The 25,320-nt window shown below is 42.4% G+C and overlaps 1 protein-coding gene across 7 annotated transcripts in view; it reads left to right on the top strand.

Moving 5' to 3' along the window:
- Positions 1 to 25,320, top strand: part of DCAF5 (DDB1 and CUL4 associated factor 5) — a 91,770-nt gene that overhangs the window by 53,694 nt on the left and 12,756 nt on the right. For all 7 annotated transcript variants that reach the window (XM_053256633.1, XM_053256586.1, XM_053256594.1 and 4 more), the window contains 2 exons: positions 9,915 to 10,128; positions 22,315 to 22,381. In XM_053256633.1, coding sequence (XP_053112608.1) covers positions 9,915 to 10,128; positions 22,315 to 22,381 — 281 coding nt within the window. The remainder of the gene's footprint in view (positions 1 to 9,914; positions 10,129 to 22,314; positions 22,382 to 25,320) is intronic.

The following is a 25,320-nucleotide window of genomic DNA, read 5'->3' on the forward strand; positions in this document are numbered from 1 at the left end:
TCTTATGGTGGAGATGACCAGAAAGAGTACAAAATTCCTGTCCAGACAAACTGTCCCAAATCTTGCACAAAGAACTCCCTAGAAGTGTAATGTAAGCAATTGTGGATCATGAGTTTCAGTGTAGGTTGTCTCGGCTCCTCGCATGACTTTTTGTAATACTTAGAGCTGAACACTTCATACAGAAAAATAGGTGGAGAGCTGGTCTTGTGGGAGCAAGCATGAATTGTCCCCTTTGCTAAGCAGGGTCTGCTCTGGTTTGCATTTGAATAGGAGATTACATGTGTGAGCACTGTAAGATATTCCCTTAGGCAATGGGGCCCGCTCTGGGAAAAGTATCTGCCTGCTTGCATGCAGAAGGTTCCAAGTTCCCTCCCTAGCAGCATCTCCAAGATAGGGCTGAGAGAGACTCCTGCCTGCAACCTTGGAGAAACTGCTGCCAGTCTGTGCAAACAGTACTGTGCTAGACAGACCAATGGTCTGACTCTGTATAAGGCAGCTTCCTACGTTCCTAGAGAACTTCTGATCTGGAAACATTTCCTTCCAACCAATGTGGCTTAGACAGAACTGCTATAAGGTTTCTTCCCACTAGATGGTGGTATTAAATTGTGATCATAGAATCGTAGCTTTGGATAAGTTTTGGTAGGCCGTACAGTTGGGAGCTAGAGCATCCCCAACAGCTCAGCCTCTGCTTGAGGATCTCCAGCAAAGGAGAATCCATTTAGGTAACTGGTTTCATTGTCAAACTGCTCTTACTGTTCAGATGCTTCTGCTATTGTTCCACCAAAATCTACTCTCTTGCGAGTTAAGTCCATTAGATCTTTCTCTTGGAGGCAGCAGAGAACCAGTCTTTACCCTCTTCTGTGTGATGTCCTTCAGTTATTTGAAGAGTCCTGTAATGCTGCCCCTCAACAAATCTTCTCTTCTCCTGGCTATGCAGTCCCTTCAACTCTTCCTCGTAGGCTTGTTTTTCAGCTCACTGACCATCTTTGTTGACCTTCTCTGAACCCATGTCAACTTGTCTGTGCACTTCTTAAAGTGCAGCCTGGACACAATACTCCAGCTGAAGTCTGGAAAATGTGGAATAAAGCAGAACCATTATCTCTTATAATTTGGAAACAAAGGCAGCCCAAAATTGCACTAGGGTCCCACTTGTTGCCTTTCACTGCTTGAGGTGAAGGCAGCATGCCTCCTGCCCCCACCTGCCCCTTGCCCAGAGCTGAAGGTGATGCTGCCCCTGTGCAGGCCTCCTCTTCCGTGTGCTCACTCTGCCCTCCGGTGCACTGTTGCAGCTGCAGTTGGGTGCTGAGGAAAAAGTGAGTGCCAGTGTTGGTTGGAACAGCAGCTGCAGTGACAATTGAGAGAGGCCAGTGGCATGCTGGGAGGCAGAGTATGCCTGGAAGCTAAGGCTGGCATGGGGGAGGGGGCATCAGGAGGGGCTGTTGAGGCAGGGGGGGTGACATCAGCACCAGCTCCAGTTGAGGGGACAGAGCTCAGGGCCAGTGAGGGAGAAAACACAGGGAGGGCAGCAGCAGCCCCTTGAAGGTGCCACAATGCTTGTGATGGTCTGCACTTGCCACTCCAGGCAGTTACCTCACCTTAGGGAGGAGCCACACCGATCACACGGCTGACTGATGTTCAGCTTGTGATGAACTGCCATTCTGAGATCCTTTTCGCGTGGACTACAGCCAAGCCAGGTACCTGCCCGCCACCCCAATCCTATAGCTGTCCATATGTGTTTGGCTTGTCTTCCCACCGCCTCCCAAGTGTAGGACATCATATTTCCCTCTGAATTTGGTTTTATGTTCAGTTTTCCATTCTAATAAAGTAATTTTTATTTTTATCTTCTGAGGTGTTAGCTATCATCTGTATATAAATATGCTAAATAAATACATCTGCCAATCTGGTAAGGCAATAAATAAATCAAATAAATTTGTTTAGTAATGAATCTGCAAATTTCCCTCCCTCCCTCCAAGTCATTGATAACAATGTTGAAAAGTACTGGTCCAGGACAGATCGCTGTGGCACCCCACTTGAAACCTCCCTCCAGTTTGAGGTACCATTGATTAATGCTCTTGGAGTATGGTTTTTCAACCAATTGTGAATTCAGTTGATGGTATTATCATTTAGTCTGCATGTGGCCAGTTTGCTCCCCAGAATAGCATAGGAGCCTTCTCAGATGTTTAGTTGAAACAGAAAGAAACTATGTCCACAGCATTCTAACAACCCACTTAGCTGGTAACATGACCAAAAAATGAAGCAAGATTAGTTTGGCAGAATTTATTCTTGACAAATCCATACTTGCTTTCATTCCTCACCACATTGTAATCAAGATGTGTACAAACGGACTGTTTTATAATGTGTTCTAGTATCTTCCCATGTATCAAAGCTTACCAGTCTATTGTTTCCCAGATACTTCTCCCCGCACGATTTTTTTTTGAGGGGGGCAACATTACCCAATCTCCAGGATTCTTGAAGATGATAAACAGTTATTCTGAAAGTACATCAGCAAGTTGTTTTACTAGACAGCAATTTATTCAGCCCTGAAGAATTGAACTCAGTAGCTATTGCCTTAACCAACTCCTTATCGGCTCTTCCTCCTAACTTGAACACAACTGGCCGTGTGGGGTGAGGGTGCATTTTTTGCTCTTACCATCACTTTCCAGCATTGACTTGTGCTGAACTTTAGTTTTCTGGACACTGTCTATACAAGTCTGGGCTATTTGTCTGTATTCAGCCTTGACCTGACCTTTCCACTTCCTGTACATCTGTGGATCCATATTGGCTTTTTTCCGACATCTCTCTCTTTTTCTTTCTTGTTGAAATTTTGTGACTCCACCTTTAGTGACTTCTTCAGAAACTCCTACCAATTCTTAACTCCTTTGGAATCCTATCTAGCACTTGTCTGAGTTCAAATCGGCTTTACTGGAATCCAAGATGTATCTTGGTCTGCGCTTGCCCCTGTTGTTGTTGTTACATTTCTATCCCACTCTTCCTCCAATGAACCCAGAGCAGTGTACTACATACTTGGGTTTCTCTTTCACAACAACCCTGTGAAGTAGGTTAGGCTGAGAGAGAAGTGACTGGCCCAGAGTCACCCAGCTAGTTTCATGGCTGAATGGGGATTTGAACTCGGGTCTCCCCGGTCTTAGTCCAGCACTCTAACCACTACAACACAAGTATCAGTTGAACCTCCTGTAATAAATTTGCATACAATGATGAAACACACAAAATTTAAAAAGAATTGTGAGAGAGATAATTTCTAAATTCATAAGTCCCAAATGATGATGCTCGAAGGTCAAATATGTCAATAGTTCCTTTGTGCATATAGGTTGCTGTATAATGGAGGAGTGCTCAGTTAAAAACATCATGCAACTTTTTGCCTGTTTCGGCTATCTTAAACATGGCTTAAGTAGCTGACTTCGTAAAAGTTGGTGAATGCCCTCTAAAGGTCTGTTCTTCATATTTGCTGTTTATCTGGATCTGTGGTAAAGTAAAGTATGCCATCTGTGGTGCATGCTGCTTATTACTATCTAGCTATATGTTGGTTAGTTTGGAAATGAAAATGCTAAATCCAAGTTAATAACGTTGGAACACCCCAACTATCATGGCCTCCAAACCCTGTTTCAGAATATCTTGTCTTCTAGGGCCATTTTGCAACCTCCTAAAACTGAACTCTGGAGTAATCCGTTCTTCCTGTTTCCAGAAGCACCTGACTCTGCAAAGTGTCACAAAGGCCAGCCAAAAGAATAGCTGGCTGTGTGGCTTGGGAGAGAGGTGGCTTTGTGGTTGTTGTTGTCACAAGGGCCAGCCAAAGTAACTCCCTCTTGCCCAAAACAGCATTTCAAGTTTGTTTTTGTTCAATCAAAACAGCAGATTGGCTTAAACAAAAGTGCCACCTATATATTAATCAGGCAAGCATGCATGCCATGTGCCTGAAAAATGCTTTAGCCTACCTGGAAGATGAGGGAAAGCCTGCTGGTTTCAGAGCCAGACATGTGTACTGTTGGAGGAATTAAAGTATGATAGGGGAGCAGGGCGGGGAGAAGGTACAGGAATTGTTGCATTTGCATTACTCCCTTGCAGGCAGTTAGGGGAGGGGAGAGAAAGTAAACTGTGTTCTTCATGGCAGGCCTACTGTAGCATGAAGCTTGCAAGCTGATTGCTGCCCCTGCTCTCTTTTGTGGCCCTCAGGGAAATTATAAATACTGAGAATGTGAAGAACTGCTGGTGTTTGAGATTATAAAGGGAACATAACTGTGTTTCTTCTTTCCCATTGCCTTGGGTGCAGTCTGAGATTCTTCTGTACCAAACATGAACTAACCCAGTTAAGGCTGTGTAACCCCAACCCAATTCCATTTTAAACTATTTTAGGCTAAAGTGGTGTTCTGTCCTGTGACATCCTCTTCTCCCCTTGCTCAAATATCTTGTTTGCTTAATATCCTGCCTTGTGAAAAGCTTTGAACTCAAAGAGTTCACTTTGAAAGACTCTCACTTTTGTCTAACTTCTTAGTTCGGGCTCAGGGCTACACAGCTTCAGCCTTCCTGCAGAGGTTGGTCTACAACTCCCATCATCCCTGACTATTGGCCACTGTGGCTGGCTGGGGATGATTTCTTTATTTTTAAAGCTGCTTTTCAAAAGCAATCTGCAATGGAGAAGCTTTTATTTTAACAGAGTCGTATTCCAGAGTCCTGGGGCAGCCATCAAGAAGGCCCAGTTCTGAGTCATCACCAAAGGAGTTGGTGGCAACCATAACCAGATGGGAGTTGTAATCCAACAACTAGAAAGCTGAAGTTGTGCAGCCCTTTGCTATTGGTATCAACTAAAAAGCTGGTTGCAACTGTGAACTTTGGATTCCCTGCTCCCCATGCTTGCTGTGTCAAGCTGTATTACCATGTAAAGCCATATTATGGTGCTAAAAATTCTGAGATCTGATGGCTCTAAAAATTGACATTGTAATATGGTATATATTGGCCAGTTTTTGTGTCGAGCTATTGCAGACATTCAGCCTTAAGTCACTTTTTAATTTCATTTCTGTTATGAACAGTGGTGCTGGAGATTGTCAGCATTTTCCCTTCCTTCCTTCCTCCACCCTCCAGTCCTAATGGCTGTGACTTCCAAAAGTTGTTGGCGGCTTGTTTACCCAGATTTGTCACTTTTGCAGATATGTGGATTTAATTATTCCATTAATGCATTTGTGGTGACTTTATTTTAAAATGGTCCCAAGCTTTTATACTATATTCCACACCACTCCTACTGTGTAAGCAGTAAGCGTTTGGTTTATATTTTATTTTATTTTCCCCTAGCCTTGGGGGAAATGACCCATCCCTTGCCAAAAGTACAAAATGTGTTTTGAGACTGTATCTTTAAAAAAAAAAAAAGACACTTGTTTTGGCTGTCTTTTTCCTGGAAAAGAAACAATTAGCTGATGCAGACAGTAGCTGTTTGTCCTTTTTCTTTCCTTTTTCTTGAGTCAAGCAGATACTTATTTAAGCTAAGAAAGCTATTCTTGCGTTGCAAGTTTAGTCCTTTCTCAGATCCTGGCTTACTTACAGTTTGTGTGCTGCCTGCATGCCAGATGAACTCTTGATTCCCAGTTTGCACACTATGCTTTTGCTGCACAGAAAGCATTTCTGTATTGGGGGGGGGGGGGGAGGGGAGGATGTGAAACTTCAATGTTTAAAATATCTCACATGATGATAACACAAGTGTATTTTTGTTCTGTGCATGCTGGCAAACCGCACGGTAGTCTGTTTGTGGTTTCATATTTCCTGCACACAAGTACTTTCTGTGTAAGGTAAAACGTAATGTGTGGCACAGTCCTGAAGGAATCTACTGCGTCATGACACACTGTCCTTTCCCGTAAGCCCCTCTAAGTACATGACTTCAACAAAACTTGTGCATTGTCCTATTTTCTTGCGGCTACATAACATTTAGTACCAATAGTAACTGACACGCCAAAGGAAAAACACAATCCTTATACAGAGGATTTACCTACAAAATATAGTCATCAATATGCTAACATGTTGGAAATTATTAGGATTTCCAAGCAAATGTACTCAGTATTGCAGTAAGGGGTAAGGTCTGATAAGAAGGTTGTTGCCTCACCAGAAATAAATGAGTTTGGTCTGTTCTTGTGCCTCTAACAGCCCTTGGATATGCAAAGGTTGGCAGGTGAAGCTTTTCATGGAACTGTGAGAAGCATTATTACTTGCTAATACTTGCAGATCAAGCTACCCTTAAAGGTGCAGGAGTAGGGCTGGTTAAAAACTTGACAACCTTGCATTATAAGAGTAGCAGGCAACTTTGGCCCATCATGATCCACAGAAAAGTTCTGTGAAAGACAGAGGGGTTTTAGGGGCAAGGGTAGGGGGTGGGCCAGCAGTGTTTTTAACAGGGCACACAGCAGCAAATGCTCTGCAGTTCTCCCAAAGGATGGAACTTTGCAAACCATTTCTACTCAGGGTATTTAGAGCTGCTTAGTTAGCACTTGATCACTGAGGAAAGTGAAGTTTCAGTAGGTTAATATTTCACAGTTAATTGTTTTGATACAGCAGGATTAGAATTCTAATCTTCTCAGTTATTTTCACAGACAATTAATTATACTGCAGCTTTCATTGATACTGTTACCATATAATACTTGCCCCAACTTGCTTTTCCATACATTCAAATACCTCTTAAGCCACAATTTACAAAGAACCTTTTGACAGTAACAGTCAACAGGATTGTTCCATAAAACTATTGTCTTGCACTGGCTGCTTGTAAAGGAGGTTATGCGTTTGTTTTGTGTGGGGAACAGGGGGGTGGGGATTCCACTCCTTCACAGGTATCTGGCAGAGGGCAAAATGTGATGGTAGACAGGCCATTAGAGGAAACAGGGAGATGTCACCAATCAGTGGCTGTCTCCATGTCTGCTCCTTTCCCAGCCTCTGCGACCCTGCTACTCTATTGGCAATCCCTGTGGTCTGAAGATGCTACTGATAAATGTCAGGTCAACAGGACAGGGTAGTCCTGTCCCAGCTCTGTCTACCAGGGTTTGGAATACTGCAGAAGCCCTATCATAACCCCACCTCCCCGTCCCTATATTCTGTTGTGAGTCTATACCCCATCAAGGTGGTTCTTCCAGCAGTCATCTGAATTTGAAGGTCTGTGCTTTAAACTAGGTGTTCCTGTCCAAATAGATGTGCCACTAACTCTTTTGCCCAGGAGTGAGCTGGCCGAGGTGCTCTCAGTCATGGTTTTGGAGTTTCCCAGGCTATTAGTGATGGGTGACTTCAAGATCTATGCTGGAGCTTCTTCCCCAGGTGTAGTTCAGGATTTCATGGCAATGATGGGCTTGTTCCAATTCATATCTGCAGTCACACATAGGGCAGTATACCTTCTGGATCTGTTCATAGCTGGAAAGAAAGGTGGCAATTTGGTAGTGGAGATTAACATCATTCCTTTGTTCTAAACAAATCACTACAGCTTAGACTTGTCAAGGTCCTGATCCTCTCCAAGGGCAGAAGACCACTCTCCAAGTTGGGGATTCCCACAGGCACTAAGTGTTTTTCCTGCCAATAAAGCTACTGACTCTACCAACGCCCTGGTTGATTGCTGGAATGATGAAATGGCCTGGATCGTTTACAAGTTGTTCCTAAGCAATCTGTACTTATCCCATCCAAAACAGTTCCATGGTATTCCATGGAGATGTTTATGATGACGTGACGGGTAGACAACTAGAATGACAGTGGATAACTTGTGATGAATCTGACTGAATGCTGATCCAGCTTCAGGACCATGCAGTATCAATGATGGCAGTGAAGTAACTATACTTCTCTGCCGCCATTGCATCTGCAGAGAGCCATCCAGCAGGGCTGTTCTATATGGTGTGATGTCTTTTACATCTTGGCCTCACCAGTCAGTTGGAAGTTGCTTCTGTGGTCTGCCAGAGCCAATTCTTAAGCAGTTAAAATGTTGCAGGTAAAATTGCATGCCGCCACCAAGACTTGGACTCTGCATTATCCATTCTAAATGATGTTCTGGCAGCATCTCCTTGCCAAGTAGCTTGGGGTTCTGTTCAGCTTGTGCAGCCTGAGGATGTGGGCAGGATCCTAGGGAGTGTAAGACCAACCATGCATATGCTGAACCTTTGCCCATCCTTGCTGGTGAAAGCTGCTGGAGGGGCACTAGCCAAGTGAGTGGGGAAAGTGGTCAAACCTCTTTAGGTGGATATATGGTGCTATCAGCTTTAAAGCTAGTACTAGCTAACCAGTTGCTGAAGAAGCCCTCCCTGGACAACCCCTGGCCAGCCTTCTCCTTACCATTCTTGGGCAAGAACCTCTGGATTCGTTGGATCCTTCTTCATCCAAAAGCTTGGTTTGGGGACTGAAACCATTGTGGTCATTTAGTGGATTATCTATGCTAGGAGCCAGACAGGAGAGTGTGTCTCTCTTGGACCTCTATGCTGCTTTCTGTACCATCACTTATGGCAGCCTTCTGGAGTGGCTTGCACAGATGGAAATGGGAGTACTGCTGTGCAGTTACTCTGAACATTCCTGCAAAGATGGCTTCAGAAGGTGGTGCCGGGGAACTCTTGCTTGATGCTTTTGCAATTGAGTGTTGCTGTTCTGCAGGTTCTCCCCCCACCCCCGGCCCCTTTTGCTCCATGCTTTGTACCACATACACAAAACCTCTGGGAGAGGTCATCGGAGTTTGGCACTGGGTGCCATTAATGTGCTGAAGATGCCCAACTTTATATTGTGTTAAGCCCTACGAAAGAAGCTATTAATGTTCTGAACTGTTATCTGGAGGTGCTGTTACCTGGACTAAGCAGCTGGAATTAAATCTCAGCAAGTCAGAAGACCTTCTGGTCAGAAGTTCTGATTTGATAACAGTACATCACCTTGTCTCCCCTCAAATGGGGTTGTACTCCCCTTTGAAAGAGCAGGTTCCCAGCTTGAGAGTGCTCCTGCATTCCTTTAGATATTCAGGTGTGTGCTGTGGTCTGAGGGCCTCTGCCCAGTTCTTTGTAAACTGTGTGGGTTACCCATATGTTTGCAAGAACAATTCATGGTGCTGGTCATGGCCTGTAAAAGCCCCAAATGGTTTGGGAGCAAAGTACTTGAAGGATCATTTCCTCCCACATGAATCTGTGCAGCCCATGAGAACCCACAGGGAGGGCCTCCTGTATGCACCATTATGAGGATAATCTGGCATCCACAAGGAAGAGGGTCTTCTCTGTGGTGGCTTCCCTGTTGTGGTTGCCCTCCCCCAGAAATCGGAGGTGCCTCTATCACAAGATAAACTGAGGTGACTACATCAGGTGGTGAGTGCATCTCAGGCAGTGAGTGTGTGTACCATGCTCAAATCCCCCCTGCCAGGCATCACCGCACTGCCCATTGCTGTTTCACTGCCACAGTCCCACTTCCCCCTCTCCAAGTCTTCCCCTTCCTGCCCTCCTGGGCCAGATCCTGCTGCCACCACCCCTCTTTCCTCCCGATCCCAGGGTGTGCTCTGCCTGTCTGCCAGTAATGAAGCTTGCTTGTTTGCTGTGATTCACCTAAGCTCCTTTTTCTTTTTATTTTAAACAGCACTGGAGTGCAACTGGCTGTAACCTTTATATTAAGCCATGACTATTTGTCTGAAATATGCTATGAATCTACTACATAAGTTAGTCGTAAAGCCCAGACCTTGGATGTCTTCTGGCTACCTTGGTGTTCTCAACCCCTCTGCTTCCCTGGAAACTAATTTAGGATGTCTGACTAGAATAGACTGAGAATTGTGGCTCATGGAACAAAGTTCTATATGCAGACTCTCTGATTCCTTTGAACTTTTATTGCTGCCATGTTGTGCTAAGGAGGGAGAGCAGATAGATGTTTCATGGTAGCTGGATTGTGGCAGCCCATCTGATTCTTTTTGGTTTCCTGTTTCCTAGCTCCTTGCTCCGGTATGGTGGGAATCTCTCACTTCAGAGTGCCATGAGCGTGCGGTTCAATAGCAACGGAACACAGCTGCTTGCTCTCAGACGTCGGCTGCCCCCAGTCCTTTATGACATCCACTCCCGTCTGCCTGTTTTCCAGTTTGACAACCAGGGTTACTTTAATTCATGCACCATGAAAAGCTGCTGTTTTGCGGGAGACCGTGACCAGGTAAAGAGCATCTGTTACCAAGCTCTCCATAAGTAGTTGTTTGGACACACAGCACTAAAACACAGGATACACTTGATTGCATTTCTCCCCTCACTTTCAAAAGGTTTTCTAATAGGAATGTTTTGTAACATTGAGAGAGTAGGCCAACATTCTATGCAATGAGCCAGCCCTAGGAAAGCTAGGTTGGAGAGTAGAGTGGCCCAGGATCACCCACTCAAATTCAGGCCTGAGAGGGTGGGGATTAAGCCTAGGTCTCCTCTTTCCTAGTCCGTCTGCTACATCATGCTGATATGACCCATGAAACTAGTTGTAGGCAACACTGTGATCCTAAATGAAGAAGTGGTAGTGGAATAGTGGTAGTCAAGGCTCAATTTCCATACCATGAAGCCATCGCATGAGAATTATTTTAAAGCAGCTCCGTGGAGGTTGCCACTGCATGCAAGCTGATTTCTCAGTCTGTGCAACTGCTGACCTGTTGCTTCACCAAATCACTGTTGTATGCTAAAAACTGACAAAACTGCGTGCAAACAATGGCACATCATGCAGCGCAACCATCATATGGCTGGCGATGTGAATTATGCCTTGGTTAATATAGAAACTTCTGCATTGGATTACATGGGAATAAACTTGAGGCATGTTGATTTGAACTGAGGACTGATGCAAAGATCTGGAAATATGACTTGCAATAAGATCATGTACCTACTGCTTTGTTCAGGATGTTGGCATCAATTAGTGAGTCTTGACCCACAAGTGGATTCTAGCCTGACCTCAGGTGGGCCACACCAGTGGTGCTACCATTTTCCTAAGAAAAATGTTTCCCAGCTCCCTTTGCTACTGATATAGAAGAAGCAGGGTACAAAAAAAGGGGGGGGGGATGTGGAGGATGGTGGGCAGGGAGAGAGAAGAAACTGAAAATGGCTCCTTCTGGGAACTTGCATGTTTGGGAAGAAACTGGGATAAAATTGCAAGAGAAAAAGGAGGGTGGAAAGAACTTAAATAGGGCTTTTGCTGAAGATTGGTGTTCTAAACCTGTGTCCGGAAGACTGCTAGTTTAGGATGTTTGACTGGGGCTTAATGTCTGTATGGGTAGTTTCTGTGGGTGTGAGTGTGTTCCTGGAGAAGGGGTGGTGGAGTAGGGATAACTGTTTCCTTAATGTTCTGGTTATTCATCTGGTTTCTACCCTGCTCCTAAAAAGTGAGAAAAGAAGTAGAAGAAACTACCCAACCATGTGTATCTTCAGAATTCTGAACCCCTTAAAAAGCCATTACTTAAAATTTAATGGAAATCTTTTTGTGCATTGTATCTGTACTGCCTCTTTCCTTCTGCTCAGTGCTGAAATATATCTATTTATCCATTTTTATCTTGCTGTCAATAATAGCAGAATTCCCCCATGTTTCTAGTAATGAAGTCCACTGATTGTTGCCTTTGCTAAGCAGGCAAGAGTTAATGTATGCTCTGTGAATAAAACAAAAATTATCTTGACTCTGTGGCATGTCCTCAGACATTACATCACCACTCAGCCTCCTTTGTTGACATTACACTTGCATAGGAGAGCTTCAGGAATGTATCAGTTGCTGGACTGCTCACTGGTAACACTTCCTGAAAAAGTTCCAGCTTTCTTTGTGATGAGTTCTGCATACTGAAGACTGATAAAGGATGACATGGTGTTTGCCTGTCAACACAGTTGTCCTACACAATCGCAATGGATAAAACAAGAACTGCTTACACTATAAGCTTCTTGACATGATAATCCAAATTTGGGTTAGAGGCAGATTACCCAGGATTGCATGCTCATGTGAACCAGGGCAAATCCCCCAGTAGTCCAAATCTGGGTTACCCTGCTTCTAACCCTTGATCTTAGCTCAGGTTAATGAAGAGTAGTAGCTCCGCTTCCTTGGATTGTTGATTGTGTCTGCTTTTCCCTGTTTTTGCAGGTCTCTGTTTTTGCAGGCTGCCGGCCACCATGTTTGTCAGAGAGTGCTGCGGCTAGAGTGGCTGTGAACTGTAAATGTGCCACTCTGCACAGGACGCTCTGATTGTTTGCTCAAAATGGCTTGAATAGGGTTTGTCTCACCTCTTTCTCCCTCATGACCAATCAGAGGGTGGCTGTCATATAATGAGGTTTTTCCTACTGCTGGCAGCATGGTGCATTGTGGGAGGTCTCTCCCAATACCCGGGACACCTACCTTCATCCCAGCACTTGTAGTCACGATCATCTGGGTGGTGAGTTAGGAGGGGCTCTGGTGATCTGTGGGGACCAGGGTTAGGCCTCTTCCCTATCCCAAACCACCCCCAGATGATCTTGTGCAAAGCCCCCATACCTTTGTAAACCAGTTATGTGTGTGCATAGTTATCTTAAAAAAACACAAAAAAACCCCTGTTCCACTCAGCCCCAAACAAAAACAAAAAAACCCTGAGTACCTCAAAAGCTCAGATGTTCTTGCACCAATAAGAATTTTATTTTATATACTTTGGCTTCAGGTGGGAAACATTAAACAAAAAAACAATTTTTAAAACTTCATCCAATAAGGTAAGAACTTGCCTCTCAAGTTCTCTATCAACTGTCACTGTCTGGCAGGATTAGGGAGACCTTATCAGTCACACAAACAAACGTGGGTTCTGATACTGTCAGCTACTATGGTAGATATAAACTATTTGCAAGCCTACACACACACACCACTATTAAGACAATTGTTATAAGTCTTTCTATGAACAAGAAACCCAAGGGAGCAGACCTAAACAAGCCTTTTGAGCATTTCCAGGTAATCTTCAAGTGCACTGGAAGATCATCTTTGTGTGTGATGTAGTTTTTCTATTTATTTTAAAAGTTCCAAAATACATTCTTCATTATTTTCTCCCTCACAAGCCTGGTGGCTCTGGACGGATGCTGAAACATTTACTCTGTACTGGCAATAGGGGGCAGCAGTGGCTGTTACGATAGATTTTAAATTGGAAACATACATAAAAATAGCCATGACATTCTGATACACACATAGGTTGTACAATCTACTAAAAGCTAGGCTAGTTGTATTTTTAATTAGTAATTAATTTATCTTTCTCAACTGTTTTGTTTACACCTTTTCAGTTGTTTTTGCTTTAGGACAGGCAGGTTGAAAGAAGAACAGTTAAGAGATCTCTGTGAAAGTTGACTCCTAGGATGAATTTAGACATCTGGGCTCTGATGATGATGATTTATTTGTTTACCATTTTTCAACAATAATCTAAAAAGTCATGAAAGGTAGAGACCAACAGCCACCACTGGAAGGATTCTGTGCTGAGGTTGGATAGGGATATTGCTCTTCCACTCCACTGGTAAATATAAGAGAGTGGCCACTTTAAAAGTGCCTCTTTGCTCAGATAGCAGGGTGTGCTAACTAATTTTGAATTCTGGGGAGTGTGGTACAGTCCATAATCACTTTTCTCTGTGGTAATTTAGTGATTTATTAGATTTCCCTTATTTTCAAAGTATTAAATAGTATACCTATAAACACCAAAAGTAAAGCTTTCTTGTCTTTGTTCTCAATTCTGATCGTGCTATTCATTTTATTTTGCATGGGTGTAACCAGCCCTGTGCAAGCTGGATCTCATCTAGTGGGGATGTTTGGGCACCCAAGTATCCAGTGATGGGGGTCCCTGAAATCAATGGGAAACCCTAGATTGTCTGAAAACAAAGGGACTGCTAACAATAGGATTTATTATTTGTTAGATTTTTATACTGCTTTTCATTAAAACAATCTCAAGGCAGTTTACAAAACATTTAAAACAATATAAAACAGTTACAGAATAAAAATTGGAATATAAAAATACAAGTCTAAAAGTTTAAAAAACATACACCATGATACCGTAAAATACAGAGTACCAGCAACAAAAAGCATTCCTATAAAAGCCTGGGTAAAATGCCAAGATTTCACTTGCTATACGGCAAGTGATTTATACGGCACACTTTAAAGTGTTCAAAACACTACTAATTCAAATTCATAGTAATCCTTACAACAGTGTTAAACAATGTCAGTTTATTATCTCATTCTTGCAGATATGAGACTGAAAGAATAGTAGCTTGCTTAAGGAGAGTGCCTTAGAGAGCGCCTTCTTCGATATGATCCCCATAACTTGTTGAGGTCATCTGGAGAGGTCCATCTCCACTTACCACCAGTACATCTGGTGGCAACTCAGAACCAGGCCTTTTCTGTAGCTGCTCCTGGCCTATGGAATGCACTCCCAGCAGATATCCGCAGTTTAGGCTCTCTGTCGGCCTTTAAGAGAGCCCTAAGGGCTTACTTGTTTGGCCTGGCCTTCTAAGGTTTTTAAATTGTGTTTTAAAGGGTTTTGAATTGTTTTTAAATTGTTCTGTTTGTTTTGAGCACTGTGTTTTAAATGGTGTGTGTTTTTTATGTCTTTTAAAACTTCTTGTAGACTGCCCAGAGCCTTTGGATGGGGTGGTTTATAAATGTAATAATAATAATAATTAAAAAAAAATAAGGCTACCTTGCTTGGTAGCTGAGGCAAAATTTGAGCTCGGGATTTCCCAGATCTTGCTCAAAAAATCCTTTTTGTCTTTTTCAAGCATTCACTCAACAATAGTTTTATCCCTGATCTGGGCCAAAGATCTTAAAAAATGTTTTTAAGTATCTCTAAATCATCAGTAGCCTTTACACACAAAGAAGCAGGAAAATGTGGACAAAATAAAATGGGTCAGCTTTCATTTCCTTTTTAATATCTTGCATTCGGCAGACTTTGAGGAAACATTAAACTCCAAGATGCTGAAAGTTTTCCAGTGGACAGCAATTAAAAAGAATAGATTCCTGGAGGTGGCTGAATTCCAGAATGTGCAAAAACCACTGCTATGAGACCACATAACCACCACTGCTCATATTCCAACTTCCATAAGTTGGCTGTATTAGTTTCCTTTTGAGGAAGGGGTGGTGGGAGGGAAGAGCAATGAGAAACGTGTCAAGAAGCAGCATTGCCAGCAGCTCAGGGATAGCTCATTCTAAACACTTAAGGCATGTTTATAGTTCTTGGATTGATGCTTTGTGCAGTAGCAGCTCTTAACCACGCCTGGGAATTTTCTTCCTTCTAAGGCAAACTTCTGAATCAGCAGCTTGTCATCTGGAAACCTCCCCCCCCATCCCCCGCTCCCCTTTTCTTGGTGATTATTAGCTAGTCACAGATGGAGATTGATTTACAACTTTTGCTCATGAAGTGGCTTCTAGTGTGTTTATAAATTGTTGATCTTGTGTTTGAACACAACACTTGTGCATAGAGGGGCATAGAGAAATCAGTTTGTGACCTGCTTTGTCACAAACCGCAGGTCCCAAATCAGTTTAGAACCCGCTTATAAACTGCACTGTGACTTGCCTGCCTGGCATGAAAGTTTTGGATGTCACACAGTGGCTAGATAAGCTGTTAAGCAGTACTAGGGAGGAGTCAGCTGTTGTGGTGCATGTTGGCACCCACTATGTTGGGAAATGTAGTCTGAAGGTCCTGGAAGCCAAACTTGGGCTGCTAGGTAGCATATTGAAGTCCAGGGCCCCCAGGGTAGCGTTATCTGAAGTGCTACCTGTTCCACAGGCAGGATCAGTGAGACAGTCGGAGTTGAGGAGTTTCAATGCATAGATGAGACAGTGGTGCCAAAAGGAAGGGTTTAGATTTGTTAGGCACTGGGATACATTTGGGGGCAAGCAAAGCCTGTACAAAAGCGACGAGATCCACTTGAAACAAGATGAAAGCAGGCGGCTGGTGCTTAAAATTTAAAAGGTGACAGCAACTTTTAAAATGATGCCTGGGGGGTTGCCGACAGGAACTGGGTGGTATCTCATTTGGCAAGCAAATTCCCTAAGATGCGAGGGTGCAAACATTTCAGATAAGCCAGAAAGGGATAGAGTAGAACCAGGAGTAGAGCAGATGGAAGCACATGACAGCTGATCAAATGGCGGTAAAGGAGATGGCACACGCCAACCCCAGGTAAGAGACTCCACGTATAAGTGTTTATATACCAATGCCAGAAGCCTCCGATCCAAGATGGGTGAGCTGGAGTGCTTGGTTGCTAATAAAAACATAGATACAGTGGACATAATGGAAACCTGGTGGAATGTTGAGAACCAGTGGGACATTGTTATTCCTGGCTAGAAACTCTACAGAAAGGACAGGATGGGAAGGATCAGGGTGGAGTAGCATTGTATATTAAAGAAGGGATAGAGTCCAACAAGCTAGAAAACCTAGGAGGACTAGGAGCAACACAGAAACACTAGGGAGGTGCAATTGCCCTCTGGATCAAAACTCTGAGAGTGACCTGGAGTTGGAGAAGCAAATCAGAGAGGTGTCAAAGAGAGACAAAACTGTAATAATGGGTGACTTCAGTTACCCTCACATGGACTGGGCATATTCATGTGTTGGTATTAACAGTGAGGCCAAATTTCTAGACATGCTAAATGACTGTGCCTTAGAACAGTTGGTTCAGAACTAACCAGAGAGAAGGCAACCTTGGATTTAATCCTGAGTGGTGCCCAGGACCTGGTGCACAATGTCAGAGTTGTAGAAACATTGGGAAACAGTGACCATAGTGTGATCCAACTCAGCTTATATGCGAGTGGAATATTGCCAAGGAAGACCAAAACAGATGCATTGGACTTCAAAGAGGAAACTTCTAAAAAAAAAATAAAAATGAAGGGACTGGTAAAAAGGAGGCTGAAAGGGAAAGTCAGAAGGCCCAAATCACTCCAGAAAGCATGGAACTTGTTTGTTTGTTTATTCATTCATTCATTCATTTACCCACCCACCCACCTCAGCTGACTGGCAAAGAGGCACCTCTTCAAGTGGTAGTTCTCTTATATTGTCAGGTAGAGAGTAACAGCACAGCATCCCTCCAGTGCTTGCTGCTGGTGTCAACCTTATGTTTCTTTTTAGACAGTGAGCCCTTTGGAGGCAGGGAGTCATCTTCATTATTACTTTTCTATATAAACGGCTTTGAGAACTTTTGTTTAGAAGAGGTATTTAAAAATTCATCGTAGTAGTATTTATTTATAGTGGCTAGAGTGCTGGACTAGGACCAGGGAGACCCGAGTTCAAATCCCCATTCAGCCATGAAACTAGCTGGGTGACTCTGGGCCAGCCACTTCTCTCTCAGCCTAACCTACTTCACAGGGTTGTTGTGAAAGAGAAACTCAAGTATGTGGTATACTGCTCTGGGCTCCTTGGAGGAAGAGCGGGATATAAATGTAAAATAATAATAATATATTGGCTCGTGTGTGTGTGTGTGTGTGTGTATGTGTGTGTGTGTGTGTGTGTGTATATATATATATATATATAATCTTTAGCTGATGTACATAATCCAAATTACAATAAAAAATAAAACAATTTCACGGAATAAAAGCTATTAACAATTTCACAGAATTAAACAATGTGTAAAAATAATTTTAATTGAAAGCCTGAGAAAACAGGTGTGTCTTTATGGTATTTTTTAAAGGCAATTAGAGCTGGAGAAGCTCTTAATTTGCCAGGGAGGGCATTCCAACGCCCTGGGGCAGGCACAGAGAAGGCCCTGCCCTGAGTTGCCATCAAATGAGCTGGTAGCAACCATAATTGGACCTCCTCAGGTGATCTTAATTGGCAGCAGGGTTCATGACAAAGAATGCAATCCTATAAGTACCCTGGACCTAAGCCGTTCAAGGGCTTTAGAAGTAATAACCAATGTTTTGTATTTTGCTCTGAAACATATCAGCAGCCATTGCAATTCTTTAAAAGAAGCAGCAACTCAGTTGGAATCAGTCCAAGAAGGAGGAAAGGTACCACCAGTTTCAGGAGTAGAGTCGAGACTCTAACAAGTAGAGCTATAAAAGGGGGAAAGACTTCATTCCTTCAAAAAATGGAAGTCCTGCCCAAATGAAGAAAACAGAAAGGAGCATAAACTCTGGCAAAAGAAATGCAAGGAGACAAGGGATGCAAAAAGAGTTTGAGGAGCATATAGCTAGAAGTTTCAAGGGGAATAACAAAAACTTCTTTAAATATATCAGAAACAGAAAACCAGCCAGGAAGGCAGTTGTCCTTAGATGATGAGGGCGTAAAAGGGGTTATTAAGTAGGATAAGGAGACTGCAGAGAAGCTGAATGAGTTATTTGCATCTGTCTTCACGGCAGAGGATGCTGACCATATACCCACTCTGGAACTGAGTTTCTCAGGCTTGGAGGTGAAGAACTGGGCCACTTTGAAGTGACAAGAGAGGATGTGCTAAACTGTCTTGAAAAACTAAAAATTTAACAAATCTCCAGGGCCAGATGGCATCCACCCAAGAGTTCTGAATGAACTCAAATGTGAAATTGCTGATCTCCTAGAAAAAAATATGTAACTTGTCTCTACAGTCAGGCTCTATACCAGAGGACTGGGAAGTAGCTAATGTAACTCTGATTTTCAAAAAGGAATCCAGGAAACTACAGGCACAGCTTAACTTCTGTGCCAGGTAAATTGATGGAAAGCATACTTAAGGACAAAATTGTTAAACATATAGAAGAACAGGCCTTGCTGAATTAGAACCAGCATGCTCGTTGAAAGTGTCAATTCAGTGTGCAGCCCCTGTGAAAAAGGCAGATTCTATGCTAGGGAGTATTAGGAAGGGGATTGAAAATTAAAATGCTAATATTATAATTCCCTTATACAAATCTATGGTGTGGCCACATTTGGTGTACTATGTACAGTTCTGGTCACCGTAACTTAAGGACACCAGTTTCCAGTTTTCCTGTAGAACTGGAAAAGGTGCAGAAGAGGGCAACCAAGATGATCAGGAGCATGGAGCACCTTCCTTATGAGGCAAAGCTACAGCATCTGGGGCTTTTTAGCCTGGAAAAGAGGTGACTACGGGGAGATATGATAGAGGTGTATACAATTATGCATGGAGTGGAGAGAGAGAAAATTTTCTCCCTCTCACAACATTAGAGCCAGGGGTCATCCCATGAAACTAATGGCCAAGAAATTTAGGACTGACAAAAGGATGCCCAAATGAGGAGAACAGAAAGGAACATAAACTCTGGCAAAAGAAATGCAAGGAGACAAGGGATGCAAAAAGAGAGCCCAACTTCTGATGTTGGGACATATTCTGCCAGTTTCAGTTTTGAACCCGACATCTATGTGTGAAGTTCATGTATAACTTCAAAACTGCCTAATCAGGAACTGGTCTGTGTGTCTGCCATAATCTCCAGTGCTGGAGGGGCAGCGCATTCAACAATTCTATTCATAGAGTTGTCTTTCTACAAGAGCTGCTTCTTTGACCATTCTTTATTCATCTGCATTCCTTCAGAACTTATAGGTCAAACTTTTGGCATATTGCGGTCATTCTGCATTAGAAGTTCATCTGGCGTTAATCACATGTTGGGTATTCAAAGGAAGATTGACAGTGCTTAAGAATGTGCAGGTCATTTTACCTTATTGCATGTTTGTCTATTGGGATTACCTCTTTTAAAAAATAAACTTTCATTTTCCATCCAAGAGACTATTAAACTGAGTTACTTATATGACAACCCTATGGTTGAACTTGATGACTCTACTACGATTTAGCAATGTATAAATAAAGCCTACTCATTTCAGTGTCTGGACAGTCTCTCTTCTGCATTCATCTGGCAGTGCTTGTTAAAAAGTATCTTGAATGCTACAATTGTGCAACCCACACTTTGCCTCTACAGCCTGAGCAACTCTCTTTTTCAAGATCCTTTTCTAGACATTACTAACCAGTTCTCCCGACAGAATGCAGGAGGGATTCCAATAGCATTTTTGCAATGCTACTCTTCAGTGGCTGACTGTGCCCTTTCCTGTTTGTATAGAACTGGAAGAAAAAGATACTGCTGCATGCACACACCTATTTTTAAAAAAATTAAAAGGAAACCACTTTCATGCTGGCAGATTGCTATGGTAGAACAAATTAGACCGACAGATTAGAACAAATTAGGCCTTAAAACCTCTGTGCTGAAAGAATGTGAAGTGAAATCCATCTACTTGGCATTTTTCACACAGGACTTTTAGCTAGCATCTCCTCTGGAATGGAGGGTGTGTGTTCATGTATCAGCCAGATTTACCCCAAAGTCCCTGCGAACTGTCAGGGAGCACTTCACACACAATTCAGGTTTTCCGTTGCATGTTAAGAGTGTAGCCCGATTTATATCCAGGGTAAAAGAAATTCACCTTTTGTGTTGATTTTTTTGGGCAACTTCAAACTCACGATAAAGCCTGCTGTGTGAAAAACGCCCTTGCAGCAAAAAACAATGTAGCCCAATTGTGTAAAGAAACTAGAGTTGGAGAGGTGTATTCTGCCTATTTAACAACTACATGTGTAGGCACTGTGTGACTATAGGAAAGCATAAACCCTAAAACAGCAAGAAGAGAATGTGTGTGTAAGCAAGTGAGAGGATTCCATAGCTAAAAATAGAACCCATGTCCAGTTTGTAGAGGCCAACAAGTGAATTAATGGTTATATCAATGTCTTGTAGACTTCTTTGTTCTCCCCCGCCCTTCAGTCAATACAGGATCTTAGCCTGTGCTGCCACCTTTTAAAAAAAAATTCTCTTTAGTGGCTGCCTATAAAATAAAGATGAGCAACCAAGTGCTACTTGGTTCTGTTAAACTAAGATCCTGTAAAGGGTCCAAGTTGGGTAAATGTTACCATATTTCGCCCCACCCCCTGTGTTGCTTGTCACAAATCTGAAGAGTTCTTTGTTGGACAGCAGGTTGGCAGAGACTGGAGATCTGCCAAATGTAGTAAAAACCTAAACTTTTTAATCTCCCAAAGCCATTCTGAGTTGTAAGTAAGCATGTCTCAGGTTTTTGTATTTAGGGTATTTTGTATTTAGGGGTTCTGTGTGGCTTTTGTGTTCCTATGATAAAATGAGGGTTACTCTATGCTTCCTTTAGGACTTCTTTTTTTCTTCTTTTTCTTTTCCTTTATGCTGAACTTCTAAAATCTGGGGCAGGATATACCCAGAATGCTAGCATTTTCCTATCTCTGCAGTGCTTTCAAATTCTCAACCTGTAAATGTAACTATTTTTTCCTTCTCAATTGAACAGGCTAGTAATATATTTAAGGAAGTTTAAATTTACACCAGGTACTGACTCCTGTAATACATCAGGAGTGTGTTTTGAAGAATTTTTAAATAATGTATTAAACAAAGCAGTTTACATCCTCTCTAACTTTGTTTTGCACCAAGTAAGTATTGTAGCTATACAATAGTTTTCCAAACTTTTAAAGTTTTTAACTCTTCATATATGGCAGTACTAGCTCTTAAATGAATCTAGCACTGCTGGGTAACCAGACAAAAAATTGCTACATCCCAAGTAACCTTTAGTGACTACTCTGAATGATAGTGGTTTGGTCTGTTTGCTCTCTCTATACAAACAGCTCAAAAAGTTGTTTGGGACAATAATATAGTTTTCAGCACCAATGAGGTACTGAATTGATACATGCTAATGTATCCCAGAATTCCTTCTAGTGCTACTGAAGTGCAACTCCTGGGTCACCTGCCATGTGAGGGTTGTATCCCAGTGTTTTGGGCAACATAGCATTGAATAATGAAGAATCACTTGCAAATTGCACAGTGCAGCCACTCTAGATAGCAGAATGTCTTGGGCCAGCCCTTATTATAGCAGGGGGAAAACTCAGTCTTTAAAAGGTGAGGACAATATTAAATGACCCATGTACATTGTAGTCATGAATAAAATGGGAGATTATGTAGTGGGTCTTAAATGTTACCTGAGGCATCTGAAAAGTCCTTTTGCAAGAAAAATAACTAGCATAAGAAAAACCATGAAATCTGGGGTGACCATAGTTGGTGGGAGACTTCCAATGGGACTTGTAAGTAAGTGATTTTCAATTGGACAGTTTCAATGTGTATAGGATTGTAAAGCCTAGCTGATTTTAAAATAAAACTCTTTCCCCCATCCACTCCCAGTGTTCATCCCTGATCATATTATTTTCAGTGCTTCTGATGCTAGTATGTTGAGAGGCTAAGTTCAAGGGAATGTCATCAATGCATATTCTGTATTACATAATCAAGTAAGGTTACATAATCAAGTAAGGTTCTGTATTACATAATCAAGTAAGGTCTTCCCAGTAATTAGTAAGGTTATTAGAACCTTACCTCCAAATCCAGAGTGCTGCCTTGGTGATGGTTTGTTGTAACTTACTAGCTTTTTTTCACTCCTAACAGTACATCCTGTCTGGCTCTGATGACTTCAATTTGTACATGTGGAGAATTCCGCCAGATCCAGAAGCAGGTATATGTTGATGTAGAATCTGCCAGATATATTACCAGCAGTAAGAAAAACTGCTTCTTATAGTATTAGCAGTATGAAGGCCAAACTACACATTTCATGGGTGCTGTATGTATTGGGGTGTGTGTGTGTGTACATGTGGTCTGAAATAGAGCTACAGGGCTGCTAATTGGTGGAGGGATAGCAGAAGGCGACCAGTGTTCCTTCTAACAGGGATTCCCAGATGTTGTTGCCCACAACTCCCATAATCCCCAAGCAAAGGTTATTTCAGCTGGGGATTCTGGGAATTGTAGTCAAGAGCATCTGGGAATCCCTATTAGAGGGAACACTGAATGACACCCTTCTGTCACTTTCCCTCAACAAAATAATGCTCTTCCCCCTCCCCCAGCTGCTGTTTGCCCAGGGTGGGAAGAGCAGTTACCTGTATCTTTCACATAACCGCAACATTCACTTGGATTAACAACAACAACAACATCATCTTTATTTGTCAGCCGCCTCATAACAAATTGTTCTCTGGGCAGCTCACAAAAGAGGATTAAAACATACAATAAAAACACATAACACATTGACTCAGTTAAAAAAAAAAGGTTTAAAAAAAAACACAATATAAAGGGGAGAGGAGAGCTGGTCTTGTGGTAGGAAGCATGACTTGTCCCCTTAGCTAAGCAAGGTCTGCTCTGGTTGCATTTGAACGGGAGACTAGAAGTGTGAGCACTGTAAGATATTCCACTTAGGGAGTGGAGCTGCTCTGGGAAGAGCAGAAGGTTTCAAATTCCCTCTCTGGCATCTCCAAGATAGGACAAGATTTTTTTTTTTAATTGAACCAACAAACTACCAAAGCATACAGTACATTGCCAAAGCACAATTATATACAAAGTGGTTGTTTGTACATGATATATCTACAAAGATTTACACACAAGGATTTGGAAACCCACAAGGTTATGAAGTATATGCAGGTAGTACTGTAACTCGGGGGTGGGGGATTTCAAGGCACATCAGGTAATCGGGGGGGGGGGGGCGTTATGTCCGACGTCCATTTCCACAATTTGTCCCATTGCTGTTTAGAAGAGATACTCTTGTCTTTTTGCACATAACCATACAAACTTTTCCAGAAGAGATGAGAGAGATTCCTGCCTGCAACGTTGGAAAAGCCACTGCCAGTCTGTGAAGACAATACTGAGCTAGATAGACTAATAGTCTAACTCAGTATGCGGCAGCTTCCTATGATCCTATAAAACAGCTTAAAAACTCATTTTAAAATTAGTTAAGAACCAGAACAAATCTGAAAAACTCCAAATTTAAAAGGCCTGTGTGAACAAAAAGGTCTTTGTCTAAAAGAAAAAAGTGATGAAGCCAGGCGAACCTCACTGGGGAGGTTATTCCATTAATGGGGATTATAAACATTGGATTGTCCAACTATGTTGCCTTGCTTGCTTTTGCTTTTTAATTTGGTGGGAAATGGAAAGCAAAATGGCTAGTAATGCTGTCTGTATGCACACACACGCACACTAATTGAATACAAAGCAGGTGTGTTTGGGTTCCCTACTCCACATCTTAACCTAGACAAGCTTTCAGTCCCAGCAACTCTAAAGCATCTCCTATTTTAGACACTGGTTTTGCTGAATTTATTTTGAAAATAGTAGCAGCGTACAGTTTTGAATATTCAAATCTGGTGATTCTTGAAGGAGTAAAAGGTCAAGCAGGCAGGAATTTCTACTGTGAAGGTTATTAATCACTCCTTTCTAAGTAGTCCCTGCTTTGCCATGTGTGCATGTGGTGGGTGTAGCAGTGGTGTTTTTCCTTGTGGCTCGTGCAAATACTTTGTAAACTGCCAAAAATCCTGGTGGTTATTAGAAAAATTGGGGCGGAGTGGGGGAAATAGTAAATTGAAACTCCAGACTTCTAAACTTCTACTTCTTGACAATAACTGTTGGCAGTAACAGATCTCTTATCACTACTATGGTGTCATTATGCTCTCATTACAGCAATTTCCAGGAGGAAGTTAGGTAACTTCTTGTTTCTTCCATCTTCCATCCTCATTTTTCCACTGGCCACTACAAATACCCACAATGTGTGAGACAGCAAAGCCTTTCACAAGATTTAATGTGACCATTGTGTATATTAAATGCTCTGTGGTGATAGCTCTCAGTCCCACACTGATACGGAGCTGAGTATTAGATGTCTGTTAGCATGTCATACTGTCTTTAATAATACTGAGCACCTGTGTAGCACTTTGGTCTGTTCAAAACATTTCACGTGCTTCTGTCTTTTTGCAGTCCTTGCAACAACTGTGTGAAGTAGGAAAGTGTCATCCTCCTATTCCAGAGAGTAAACTGAGGGGCTTGCCTAAGGCCAGCTAGTAAGATTTGGACTGGGGACTTCGGATCTGTCACTTGTTCTCTTGCTACACCAGCTCTTTATTTAGTTTAAAACCTGAACCTGGCCTTTCCACTGTGCAATAAAAGCAGCATATGTAATTTGTATATGCACATGTACCCACAGAGAATTGGATTTCCACAGATACAGTTGGAGATTCTGTATAGCATGTGGTGTTCATCTTGCTTTAGAATTTGACCAGTAGGATTATCTTACTTTGGCACAGATTTTGTTCAAAGACAGCAAAGACAAATGCCTTCAGTAATTGTGGTATTATTTATATCCCACTTTTCTGCAAGATTGGCTCCCAAAGTGGCTTACAGTTTTAAAGTCCTCCATAGACTCATTCTGTTTGTGATGGGATGAAAAGGAGGAGAGGTGATGTTTACCTCTTGCTTTTTTTTCATGCCTCCAGAAGGATAGCCTTATTTGTCTGTTGCAGCAAAACCAACAAAGAGTCTTTTCAGCTCCTTAAAGACTAACAAATGTATTGAAGCATAAGCTTTTATGGACTAAAATCCACTGAGAAGTGGGCTCTCGTCCATGAAAGCCTATGCTTCAATAGT

The sequence above is a fragment of the Hemicordylus capensis genome, chromosome 1 (genome assembly GCF_027244095.1).
Source record: "Hemicordylus capensis ecotype Gifberg chromosome 1, rHemCap1.1.pri, whole genome shotgun sequence".
Lineage (NCBI taxonomy): Eukaryota > Metazoa > Chordata > Lepidosauria > Squamata > Cordylidae > Hemicordylus > Hemicordylus capensis.